Source organism: Lygodium microphyllum, chromosome 12, assembly GCF_053477565.2.
Source record: "Lygodium microphyllum isolate KBCC chromosome 12, Lygodium_microphyllum_v1.1.10, whole genome shotgun sequence".
Taxonomy (NCBI): Eukaryota; Viridiplantae; Streptophyta; class Polypodiopsida; order Schizaeales; family Lygodiaceae; genus Lygodium; species Lygodium microphyllum.
Window position 1 is genome coordinate 130,497,127 of NC_141146.1, and position 13,659 is coordinate 130,510,785.

Genomic DNA, 13,659 nt, shown 5'->3' on the forward strand with positions numbered 1-13,659 from the left:
GGTCCTAAGCTAATTCTCTCTCATCCTCCAACCATCTCTTAAGTTATCTCGGAAAAATCTAACCATTTGAGTCATGAGAGGTGGAGATATTGGAAAATATTTGATGTAGGCCCTAATTTACAGCATAAATTAGAAATTGACAACCACTTCGGGATGTTTGCTTAGAATTGAGGACCTAGGACTTGGAATTCCAGCAACCGAAATTAAAGAATTTCAAGGAGATTCCAACACACCAACCAGCTCATATTAGATTTGGGGCTTAATTTGTCTTTCAAGGAGCAGGTTGCAGGTCGATTCCCCAAGCAAACCGAGGGGCAAATTGATTTGAAGGCTTGTTGGTCATTAATAACAATGATTAGTGAAGGAGATCAAAGATTTTGAGATGTACTCCATCCATTTGCAATAAAAGCTAAAGAAATATTGCAAGGGGCACTAGTTTTGGGGCCAATAGGTTGTCCATTGTTCAAGATTTCAGTGGTAAAGTGTGCATTTCAGTTTATTCGAATTGTTTACTTGCTGTAATTATTGTTAAATTTGGTTATTACCACCCTTTCAAAGAGGAAGGTTGGTTTCAACCTGAGAGAGAGAGAGAGAGAGAGAGAGAGGATGGCCTGAAGGCTGGATGTAAATATTCCAACATTAATATACACTTATTCACAAAAAAAAAAGGGGGGGAGAGAGAGAGAGATGATCCAGCAGTGCAATCACCCTGATTGTGCAAACCTAGGCAGAACGTGTTGGACAAGCATGCAGACCTGGACTGCCACGGAGTATTTCAGCCTGCTACCCTTAAAGATTTTGGACCTGGAGAAAGATGGAGACTGCAGACAGGTACACAGTCCTGGAGAGTTGTGCAGAATTTTAGTTTAGGCAGCTGTGAGGCCTTGGAGACAGTTTCCCAGACTTGCGCATAGGTAGGCACAGACTTGGGCAGGTTGTATGAAGGTTTCACTCAATCCTAACCGACGCACTATGGACAGGTTAGTAAGGACCTTGCATGAGGTGGCCAGCAAGGTGTGATTTGTGTAGAGTGCAAGCTTGAACTCAACATGGCATTCATTGACCAAGCAATGGTAGATATGGAGCTGGATTCAGAGGAAGAAGAAACGGTGCCATGTATGGAATTGTAATCATTGTTGCAAGATGCCATGGCTGTCATAGGCCAGGTCTCAGTACCTCCCAAGTCTTTGAGCAGCCAACTACAACCGTTTGTGTATGCTTTGGGACAATATGTGAGTGGTCTAATGGATTGCAAAGGTTTGCATCCTTTGAGGTTTCATCTCAAATAAAGAACTTTTACTGGCCATTGTTTCTCCTATGGAAACCTAGGACACTTTATGGCTGGATGCCCCAATAAGCTAGCGGGTCACACTAACTTAAACAAAGACACTGTCATTTCATGATGGTTCTAGCATGGGTGCTTATTCTGTTGAGTGGAATTTGGATAAAGGTAAGCAACCAATTTTGCCATCACTTGACGTTGAGCTGGTTAGACAGATGTGAACAACTAAAAAGTAAAAAGCATGACACTGTACAAAAGGTTGGCTCCTCAAGATTCCCTTTAAACATATATGTCAGAAGGACAAACCCTCTATAGACCAGAAGTATGAATGACAAAGGGCCTTCTGGATCAAAGTCACCTTATAGTTCTGATACTTTGGCGGATTGATAGTGTGATTCACCTTCACACCTTACCTTTGACAAATAGGGAAAGATAATTACCCCTTGGGATGGGAGGCATCCTTGTTCAACCTCAAAGAATGTTGAAAAGCCATCCACCTCAAAGTCACAATCTCATGGACAAAATGCTTTGTTGTCCTGGCTCATATATTGGATGATGGAGTGCTTGAGGCCTTGGCATCTAAGATCAAGCTAAGGCAAGATAAGCATCAGATTTAAGCTTTTCCTCTTTGCAAATGAACATCGTCACATGAACATCCGTGGTGTTTTCTCTTGCAGCAAACAACATGATATGTACTGGGTATTACATGATGATTGAAATGTGCTTTGCACTATTGAGTACAAGAGTCACCAAGTGGGCAGAATTCTTCAATATCATGGGTTCAAGTTGTTTTATGCTGGAGTTTTTGCAAGGGCACATTCTGGTGTGTTAATGATTGTTCACGAAAAGTTTTCATCTATTTTTGATGGTTAAAATCACACACATTGTAACTATGAAACGCATTTTGCTGGCCCTGAAATGCAAAATATGAGGGGTTGTATGCCCCTTTTGCATGAGAGAATGTGGTACAGCTGCAAAATTCTTTTAATCAAATCGTCATTGATCCCTAGATTGTTGTGCAAATGTGCTGGTAATACTTAAATGAATCGACTTGAGTCACAACAGCCCATGTAAGATGGAATTGCTGATACTCAAGCTGTGTTTTATAAGCTGATTTGGGGTCAGGTTTTCCCTGATATAACTGCTAGTTTGGAAGCTGATGTTTGTGAGGATGAGGTGATGAATGTCTTGTTGCATTTACTGAAGGACAAAATTCTTGGTTGGGATGGCCACACAAATGATTTTTTTGAGACCTATGCTAGTTGCTTGGCGGTGCCTACAAAGACATATTCTACCAATCTAGAAAACAAGATAGAGCTGAATGGTGGGCACCATGTCTATTTATAAATGGATGGGTCCTCCCAAATTAGGGGTTTGGCTTATGGGACACAGACACTCTCTAGAATCGCATTTCTTTTTAATGAAAGTTTGGTGATTTCAAGTTTTGGAGCTGTAATTAAGAGCTAATCAATTTATAATGCATTTTTTAGCTCAACTCTTCTCTTGGCCCACAAGTAAAACCAAGAAAGGACTGTCAAGTTAGCTCAAGTCCAAATTTTCTTTTACCCGAAGGTGTCCCACCCCAAAGCAATCAAGGCATCAAGCAAAGGGTGTGTATCAACTATCCAATGATCTACCAAGACTGCAAAGGCGATGGTTATCTTATTGAGGGATCCCAAGTAATCATCCCCAGGAGGCCAAGGTATCAAACAAAGAGTGCTCGTTGGCTATCTAATGGCCTACCATGACCTACAAAGGTGAAGGGAACCACAATGAACCTTTTTTTTCCAAGTGCTTTAATGAATAGTTTTTGTTCTATCAAGTAATTTGTGCCTTAGGGGGAGAATAAAGGGGATGGTTAGACCCAACACATCACAAAAAGAACAAGATATCCCAACCACTTGTGGGTGTTGATAATGAAGAAAATATATGGAGAGGTATGTGGCAATGAAAAGAAGATTGCCCTAGAAGACTATTACCGCAAATATAGTGGATCTAGAGCCAACTAGTCTTTGACTAAAAAGGGATAAATGTGCATAGATGTATATTTACAAGAACAGAATGCCAATGCATGGGATGATACAAAGGGCAATGCAAGACATCATGCAAAATGCAAAATGCTATGCAATAGTTACACTTGGACAATGCCCTTGCAGGGAAATTGTTCGCTTATCCAAGCATCCTTTTACAACCATAGTCATTCTGTTGATGGAGATGATGATACAATATATAAAAGTAATAATATCGATGAAGCAAACTGTAATCAGAATTCTGTCACCACCAAGACAATAAAGTTACTCCTTCTCCAAGTGGAACGGAAAGCCAGAGGCAACTGAAATACAAGGGGAGAGAGCAACCACACCAATCCACAATGTAAGGTACTATAGAATGAAATTTTTTGGTTAGCTTGGTCAAGATATCTGCAAAGCTGGCTGATGATAGTACAAACTCTAGGGGGATGGTACCTAGCTCACCTGCTCTCTAGTGAAGTGGTAACATATACCACATGCCTCATCCATGGAATGATGATGGGGTAACTAGATTGTGCAATAGCACTATCGTTGTCACAAAAGATGGCTATCATTGTCGTATATGGGAAACGAAGTGCTGCCAACAAGCTCCACGAGTATACAACCTGTGTGGTGCTATCGAAGAGTACTCTGACTTAGCCATAGAAGCAACCACTATCTCTTGCATATGGGTAGACCATGAAATGGGAGTCCTATCCAAAGAGTGGATGTAACCACCATGGGAATGCCAGGTGTCGAGATCACCTACCCAGTGGAAATTAGTATAACCTTGCAAATCCAATCCAAGACCATAAGTCAATCCATAATACTGAGAAACCTAGTCATTCAAACTTTAGTATATTTCTTCTACTTTATTCCTTTGGTTTTACACTAACAGCCCCAAAAAGGGGGGCGCCCACTTACTAGGGCACCACTTGGGATAGTCTGTGCCTATAAATACGGCATTGACTCCCTCTATTTGAAATCTCTCACATTCATTCATCCTAACACTCTCAATCATTCTCTCCCATACATCTTCTCCTCTCTAACCTCTCCACTGCTGCTCACACCCCATAAGGAGGACATTGCAGCTCCTGGCACATGTTCCCCTACTATCAGGTGCCAGGTTCCTCTCCATGCAAGTTGCATTTTGGCAGCATTCTCCTTCATCCGTACACATAGGCTGCCCGGTGACTCTCGCCCTCTACTGGCGTCAGCATCCCACACTAGAGCCTTTCTAGGCTACATTTTGTAGTCTCGTATCATCTTCCACACTTGGCGGCAGCATCCATCATCTGGTATTAGCCCTACAAGCTGCATTTTGCAGTCTTCACCTCTCCTAGATTCAGCATTGACTCTGGCAAGCACCTACTACCCTCCATGTTTGTGTTTATAGTTTCTGGTGCTTTTGGGGCTGCATTTGTCCAATTGGCAAGCTGCTCCACTGATTTTTCTCTTCGGAGTATAGTTTTGTAGCCGCTGATCTCCTTCCTCATCTTTGATAGTCCTCAAAACAATGTTTTGCTCCCTCTACAGCTAGATGTCCTTTCCTTCAACATTCAGCATTACCTTTGATACACTATTGTCCAAAGGACTATGTTTCACTCCATCTATAGCTAGTTGTCCTTTCCTTCATCATTCAGCAGTACCTTTAATACCCTACTATCCAAAGGATTACGTTTCACTCCCTTCACAGTACAAGTTTCCCTCACAGATACTACTCTTTGATCAATCAGGACATTGCAGTCATCTCTGAGCTTCAGCTCCATTGTATCAGCTGGATTCACTCAACATGATTTAGTAATTCATCATTTATCATCTTCTTCACTCTTCTCCTTTTGTATTTCCGAGTTTTTCTTCTTAAAGTGTTTGCCATATACACTTTTTCTCCCTACAAACCCTACTCTCTCTCTGATATGGTATGAGTGCATACCATTCCATCACTTTTCTTGATGTAGTATCAAAGCAAAGATGTTTAGAGAGCTAAAAGATCCTCTTCATCAGAGAAGGCAAACAAAGGTTTTGGGTTTGGCATCACCTTTAGATTTCTCTTATTTCCGTTGCATCATTGGGAGATACTCTCCCACCCTCCCTTTACAAGTTTATCACTCCGGTGCTAGTTGTAGATACAAGGACCAACCATTGGGTGCTCCTCCTGTGACAAGAACGGTCCTGCTACCGAAGATTTTTCATCATCGACCTTTGCTCCCTAACCCATCGAACTATATATGTCTATCCCCTACCACTTATTGTGTCACCTCACCTTTTCGAGCCACAAAGATCCCTTTGCATCGGCTATCACATTTTTATGCTTCAGGCAATAAGACGCAAATTCCTCTCAAGAAAAAGGAGACTTTAAGACCCCATGCGGCAATAAGCCCTCCTAGAGACCCATGCAATGCCCTATGGAGGTTTTCCCCACCCATTTTTGGGTGTAGTGGCTTTCCTAGCTATTAGTTCTACAATCCACTCCATTGAGAGACAATGGTTGTTGGGTACCATCTTATTAGTCCGCTCCTTCGAGAGAATGGTTGTTTGAATTCTTCCACTACTTTGTCTCCATAGTCCGCTCCACTAAGAGATAGTAGTGGTTGCCCACCCTCTCCCTTGTATTGCTCCACAGATGTTGACTTGGATGTGAGTATCGAGGAGATTCTATGTGATATCTCTCCCTCCACTCCCTCCTTTATTCAAATTCAAGAGGCCACTTTTCTAGGATCTATCTAGCTTCTATTTCATTGGAGCCCCAGATACCTTCTTTGGCACCGCTGACTGCATTTCCTGTGTCTTTAAATATTTTGGAGGTGGTGATCCATGAGTTTCTCGATTCCCTATCTCTCTTTAAGAGGGATTCAAAGGGGGCTTATCTTTCTTCTTCAAAGGGGGATCCCATTCCTTCAGCTTCAGAGGGGGTCCCTACTCATCGTGCAATTCTTCACACACCTTGTCAACAACCCTTTACCTTCTTGGGGTGGTTGACATCTCTATGCCATCTCACCCACTTATTCACCCATTTATTCTTATTGCTATCCAGGATCTGCAAGTTCTTCCTACTTCAGGGCTTTGGAGCCAAGGTTTGGTGGCTAAGCATTTGTACACCTTCTTGTAGTCAGTAATAGAACTTGTGGCTTCTCTCCCGAGACTGAGTTTCGGATTCTATCAACTCATCATATCTATTGTTCTTCACTACATGTTACCTTATAGGTGGAATACTAGGATTCCAAGGTGCATCTTCTTCTCTTGCCTACTCCTCTTTTTTGCTCCTTTCCGAGCCTAAGAGGGGGTATTGAGAAGAAACCTAGTCATTTAGCGCATTTCATCTACTTCATTCCTTTTGGTTTCACATTGACAACCCCAAAAAGGGCTTGGCACCCACTTACTAGGGTACCACTCCCAGTTCCTAAACGAGCCTAGGTCTCTTTTTTGAGTACGTAGCTCTAATACTATGTAAAGAAATACTCATCTACAAATAACAAACACAATCGTATAACAAAGCAAAGATTGATAATGAACATAGTTAGGATTAGGGTAACTCAGAGACAATGAACATTGAAAAAAATAATAATGAATGAATGCTTAATATATTTGCTGTCAATGCAGCAAATACACTATGCAAAGGTGAAATACTAACCCCACAAACTCCTTGTCTCTAGGACCGGGTTAAGAGCTAATCAGTTTATAATATAATAGCTCAACAAGTTCATCCTACAAAGTCATGCTTAATGGTGGCATTATTGAGCCATTTGTTTGATCCCAATTGGCTAGACAAGGCTTCCCCTTGAGTCCTCTATTTTCCACTCTTGTGATGCACTCTATTTTGAAAATGTTGTCGCACTTGGCTGCAAATGGGGAGTGAAGGGCTTGTCTTTTCCTTCACATCAACGGTTTATTGGCCGTCAGAATCGTAAGGGATGCATCTACATGCCAAAACCCAACATTCTTCTGACCACTAAGGCATTGTAGTGGATAATTAAGCATATACATCAGCTGAAACCACATATAACTTGTGCAATTGTACTTCTCTTGCATACATGCCTTGCATATATAGATCACATCCAAATGTACATTCCATGTATTCTATACATGTCTGTGACCTTACACCACAACTACATACCAATTCATAATGACTAGTACACTGAATAGTGATCCCAATGGTAGAAATATTGTTAGCATACAGCATTCTAAATATTAACAAAGTATATCCAAGATTCACTACATAACTAAGTTGCCCATTACTAGGGAGGTGTACGGGATTCTTTGTCCATACAAGGCTTGAAATAGTGAATCTTGATTGCCTGTTGATAAGCAAAATTATAAGTAAAATTTACAAGAGGTAGATACTCAATCCACCATCTCGGTTCTCTATCAAATTAAAATTTAAATTTATCCTCAATGGTTTGTTTTACCCTCTCAATTTGGCAATCAATTTGTGCACGATGTCACAAGAATGTGAAGATTTATTGCTTTGCTTAGCATTTGATTAAAAGTTAATCAAATGTGCTAATGTGACTTGCACATATAAGGTGCAAGTTAATTATTTCACTGTGTGGGACCGAGGACCTCGAGATATTAGTTGATGTCAAAGGCAAATGTTGTAATAAGTTACATCTAACATGTACTAGGAGGTACCTAGTATCAGATTTTGACCAAGACCAATTTATTCGCCTCTAATGTCAGTGATGATATTAGAGACTTTATTGGCTAGTGTAATTTTTTTTCTGGGCACTAGAATAATCATCAAATTAATCTTCTGAAAGTTAATTTAATAAGCAAGATAATGTTGGAAAATAGGATAGAAGACTGCCACTTAACAAAACTTGTCCATGCAAGTGGGAAAAACGTTTTTGGGGGCTGGTGGAAGTCTACTCTAGCCATAATGAGAGAGAAGAAGGCTATTAGAGAGCAAGGAAATGCTGTTGATGTGATTTCTAGCTAGCAAGGACTCTTTTTATAGGAGCATGTGATAACGTCTTAGAGCCTTCCAAGAGTAGGTGACAACAGCCCAAGGTCCTTTTGGTATAGATAACAACATACAAGAGGAGCAGTAGTTTTTCTAGTGATCGTACGTTGTAGATGAGAGCTTCCATGGCTACTTGAGCAAGACAACAGTATTTTTTCAACATTTCTCACAATGAAACTTTGAAATTTCTCTCTTTATAGTATTCTCTCTCATCCCCCTATCATCTCTCAAGTTTTCTCGGTAAAATCTGACCATTTGAGTCATCAAAGGTAGAGATATTGAAAAATCTCTGCTATAAACCCTATTGCACATAACAGAAATTAGGGTTTGGCAATCACCTCAGGATGCATGCTCAAATTTGAAGGCCTAGGACTTGAATTCCAACAGTTGAAATTGAGGAATTTTAGGGACACTGAAGAGGCCGGACAAGCCAATGTTAGATCCGGGACTAAATTTGTCTTTCAAGGAGCAAGCTAAAGGCCAATCCCTGAGCAAATGAAGGGGAGAATTGGTTTGAAGGCTTGTTAGTTAGTTTTAACAGCAAGTGGCACTTGGATTAGCGGAGGAGGTCAGAGGATCTTGGTTGAACTCCATCCATTCGCAATAACAGTTAAAAAAATACCACAAGGGGCACTACTTTTGAGGCTAATATGCTATCCATTGTCCAAGATTAAAGTGATAGCATTTGCAGTTTCAGTTTATGTGAATTTTATACTTAAATTATATGAACTCCATGTATAAATCCCATGGACACAAAAACATTATACACATTCCTTCTGTGTATATCTGACCATCTATCACATTAAACTATGCATCCATATTTCACCCATGTCTTCTTCAATGGCTTGAACTAAGCCGCTATAGATCCATTTTCCATCCTAAGCTATCGTGTGCATAAGGGGTCCGCATAGGGACCCTCTCACTCGTACCTTATGTGGCTCATTGTCCTGATAGCCTTCTTCCATTGTTGAGTAGTGGCTATATTGAAAGGGATGGCACACCAAATGAATGAGCATGTGAGCTCCCTAGTTGCCTCTGCAATGGCTTGCCTTTGAAGCCCTACATGGATACTTAGACCATGCAATGAGCCTCTTCATTCACTAGGCGATGGCAATAGAGTCCTTTTTGCACTAGGACCTAAGGAAAATATAGATGCACTTCTTTTTTATGCTCCATTTCCAATTTGGCTAGTGCCACTAGCCTCTGCTTTGCTCACTTGAGCCTCATTCATCCCATGAGATGTTGGATGGGAGGATTCATCCTCATCTATCCCAGGTTCCAATCTCTTTCGACGCCAAAGATAGAGGCTTACCGTTATTTCCACCGGTATATTTACATAAGGCCCGATATCCTTGTTGGGCACACATGCGAAGTGGTCTAATTCACAATACTTGCATCGCCACTTCTTTGATCCATCCGAGCCCCCATATCCCACAATTGGAGTGACATGGCTCCAAGAGGCGACATGACTTCAAACTTGGAAGAAGGAAAAGGATGGAAGAAGAAGAAGAAGGAAAGAAGAAAGGAACAATAAGAAAAAGAAAAAGGATGCAAGGAAGGAAGGAAGAAGAAGAAAGGAGAAAGGAGGAGAAGGCTATTGTAGCAATCATGAGTAGATGGGAGGAGACAGTGAGTAAGAGGCGAAGATGTGTGCACGCAAATGAGATGAGGAAAAAGGCGAAAACTCTCTGCATAGCCGGCATTTCGCCATAGGATGGCCAGGCAAAAACAATGTTTCGGTGGTCCTTATTTTGGAGCCGAAACGGCCCATCTGTTTCGGACTGCTTGAAACACTGTTTTAGGGTTCTATGAGGGGAGTGGAGATGCAATCTCCCCCTTGAGCATGAAGCGATTCTCTGGACTCTCTATGCTCTGCTAAACTTGAATGAGCCTAACACTATAACTAAAACACATCAAGGTAAAGTGCAACACTAAGGATGAGCTGCCAAGTCACCCTCCATCCATTTGCATCTATGAACATTTGAAGTAATATTGAAACTTCATCAAGAAGCACATGGAAACTTTACCTCTAACTTTTCATGCCCCAAAACTTGCCCTAAATTCTAGGCCTTTTTGCCTTTGGATCTTTAACATTGCTACTGGAAATGATATATTGGCTACATTTCCCTCATGACCAGCACTATATAGAGCATTTGTATGACCAGTGTCAATACCATGAGCTCCAATCACAATGGGCTACATATATACATTGCCAAACATACTACCTTGTGCCCTAAGCATCATACCAACATTATTATACATACTATCTTGTGCCCTAAGCATCATACCAACATTATTATACATGGGATTTTGCATTCCTCTTGCCATACCTAGATAGATTGGGCCTTGCTTACCTTGCAGAGATGGATACATACCAACCACATTTGGTCCTTGCATCCCCATGGTTGAAGCATTACTAGCCATTGCTTGGAAAACTTAACCACCACCAAAGTGCCTCAAGCTCTTGAAGACGATTTTCTCTTCTTGCCTTTATTGCCCTCCTTCAAAAAACAAATAAATCAAGGATCATTTGCCAATTTCACAAACATTTCAGCTGCTGTCCTCAGCTAATCTTCTTTCACTCTGGTCATAATTTGAGAACACATGGGCTTCATGAATCTTCCACTTCAAAGAAAATTCTCACTTGAGGCAGACGGTGTCAGCCTAAAGAAAATGACAAAAAGAAGAGATGAACACCATTTTGGGGAATATGGGAATTTTCCTTAAGTTTGGGACACGACGTCAAATCTTTGGATTTGTCATAACTTGAACACTATAACTCCAAATTGAGCGCTCTATAGCTCAATAGATTCCATTTTTCAAGCGCTTTCCAATGATAAGTCACATCATATGGTTTTGAGAAACTTATGAACATGTTATCCAGGTGTCACCTTTTTAGTATTCAAAAAATGGGAATTGGGAGATTTCCAAACTCACTAATATTGTGTTGATGGATCTCTCGGTTCTACATCTGGCTCTTTGATGTAGGATTGGGTGTGATGACTTGTTACTCTTCTTCAAACAGTTTGTGGTAGAATTCTTCTTCATCTTTACATCTCCTTTATCACCATCGTCATGCTGCAATGTTCCAGTCATGACATCCTCTTGGAGTCTCTAAGATTGGCTTGGACCAGTTTTTGAGTGATACATCATCCACTTGATAATCTGCCTGATCAGCTATATTATCTAGAAATTGTCCATTGATGTCTTCTGCTCATAAGGCCACCCATTTTGATAAGAAAGTGTTCTTATAATTTTGCATTTTCTTCTATCAATCTTATCATTCTTGGGTTAGTAATCTGTGATACATTACAGGTGAACAAGCATCACTGTGTTGACTGTTCTTCAGTCTTCCTGGTATTCGAATACCCCAAGTAGGAACCTATTTTGCCAACTACAGATTTCCCATGAGCATACACCTGGCAACCTAGCCATCAACAGCCTTCATTATAATGGAGCATGCAGTACCATGATGTTGATTGTTAGACAGGATCTCTAGCTGGCTAGTGTTGGATGGTTTGAGAATTGTCTTCTAGGAGGAGCTCACCTGATCGCAGGCCACACAGGGTGTGGAAAGATAGTACCTTTAATGGAGGTCCTTTTATCGTAGTATTGGACCATTGCTGGTTATGGGGTGAGCACCTCACTGCAACTGCTCTACTGATGTCACAAATGATGGTTCCATTTCAGCTGGACAACAGAGTTACTGGATTGGCATGTAACAGTCTTGGTTTGTCAGCTCTGTGTGTGTGTGTGTGGGTGTGTTTTTTATGAATTTGATAGCATTGCTTGCAGTCTTGCTGCAGCATGATTTACAGTACTGGTCTTCTTTCAACATCCAACAATATTACATAGAAAATGTTTATATAGAAAATTATCTCTGCGCAACAGGCAGGTAGCTATCCTGGAACTGGAAAATTGGAGGATATTGGAAAGGGTGCAGGAGAAGGAACCACGCTGAACTTGCCTTTGCCTGGAGGGTCTGGTGACGAAGCTATGTCAGCAGTTTTTAATGAAGTGATAGTGCCAGCTGCACAAAGATTCAAGCCTGATATGCTGCTGGTGTCTGCTGGGTCTCTCTCTCTCTCTCTCGTATGGAGATAGAGGATTCTAATTTCTTTTCTTAATTCTTAATGAGATCAATATCTTATGCTTACGAAAAAGATTGCGCTTCCTCTATCTTCCTGACGTCTTATTGTGATGACTGAGAGTGCAGATATGACGGGCATGTTTTAGACCCCCTTGCCGGTTTGCAGTATACAACAGGGACATACTACCGTTTGGCTGCAAACATCAGAGAGCTAGCCTCCGAGCTGTGTGGAGGCCGTTGTGTCTTCTTTCTAGAGGGAGGCTACAATCTCAAGTCACTTTCTGATTCGGTATCAGAATCCTTCCGTGCATTTCTGGGTGAGCGTAGCATCGCTGATCGGATGGATGATCCAGCTGTGTTGTATGACGAACCGTCCTTGCGCATAAGGAAGGCAATCGACCAGGTCAAATCTATTCATATGCTTTGAGATTGATCGTCATCAATTCACAACGATATGTTGCACGTGTAAATTGTCCTTCCTGTAACTGTCACTGTCAGTCGGTAAAATAGAAGGCAGGCAACTGATGATGGGCAACCATCTAAAAGGCCATGTGATTCCACGCAATAGCTTGGCATGGCAGTCTTGGGTGGATGATTGTCGTTTAGAGTGAGGTCACGTGCAGACCTCCTGAACCTTTTACATGTCAAATAAGTAAAGTTTGCAAAGTGTGACATGCCTTTTTTCTTTCTTACTTACTAAATATGTAACCGCCTTTACGTTTGGATGCAAATACAGACTAAGCGTGTGGCAGCACTCTTAGTCAGTAACACAAGCTACATGATAGAGGAGAGGTCATATATATCGCCTTAGTAATACTTGGTAATGTGGGTGTATTTTGAATATTGTTTTCTATTATCTGCCTTATTTAGTTAGTCATAGTGTAGCGTCACGATTTATGTGCATATATTATTTGGAAAAGTGATCGCCTAGTCATAGCTAAACACGCACACATTTCTTTAATCCATGTTCCTATGTTTTTGAAGGTTTGAATCTCTTCTTGTGTGCAAATGTTCTAAATAATCACGCTTTGCAATGGTGGACCATATTTGTTTGTAGTACAATCTTAAGGGTTTGAACTATAAATTTCTGAACTCGCAGATGTGCTTCCATGTGAAAGCTCCAAAGTAAGTCTCTACCTAAAAGGATTTAGGTGAATTGACTATATGTGTGATTCTTTGCTTCATAAAAGAACTTACACATGTACATGCCTCATAAATGCACCACTTCATTGTTTGAAGTGGTATATGGTACATAGTTAGGTTGGGATATACGTGAGAAGAAGCATATGTGTGTGAATTAGTTGGAGACATTGGATGT

The 13,659-nt window shown here is 41.0% G+C and overlaps 1 protein-coding gene across 6 annotated transcripts in view; it reads left to right on the plus strand.

The window, feature by feature from the left end:
• The window catches only part of HDA14 (histone deacetylase 14), a 205,692-nt gene extending 192,498 nt beyond the window's left edge, over positions 1-13,194 (plus strand). For all 6 annotated transcript variants that reach the window (XM_087690061.1, XM_087690062.1, XM_087690066.1 and 3 more), the window contains 2 exons: positions 12,143-12,324; positions 12,468-13,194. In XM_087690061.1, the coding sequence (XP_087546187.1) occupies positions 12,143-12,324; positions 12,468-12,768 (483 nt within the window). In that variant the 3' untranslated portion in view covers positions 12,769-13,194. The remainder of the gene's footprint in view (positions 1-12,142; positions 12,325-12,467) is intronic.
• Positions 13,195-13,659: the final 465 nt, after the last annotated feature.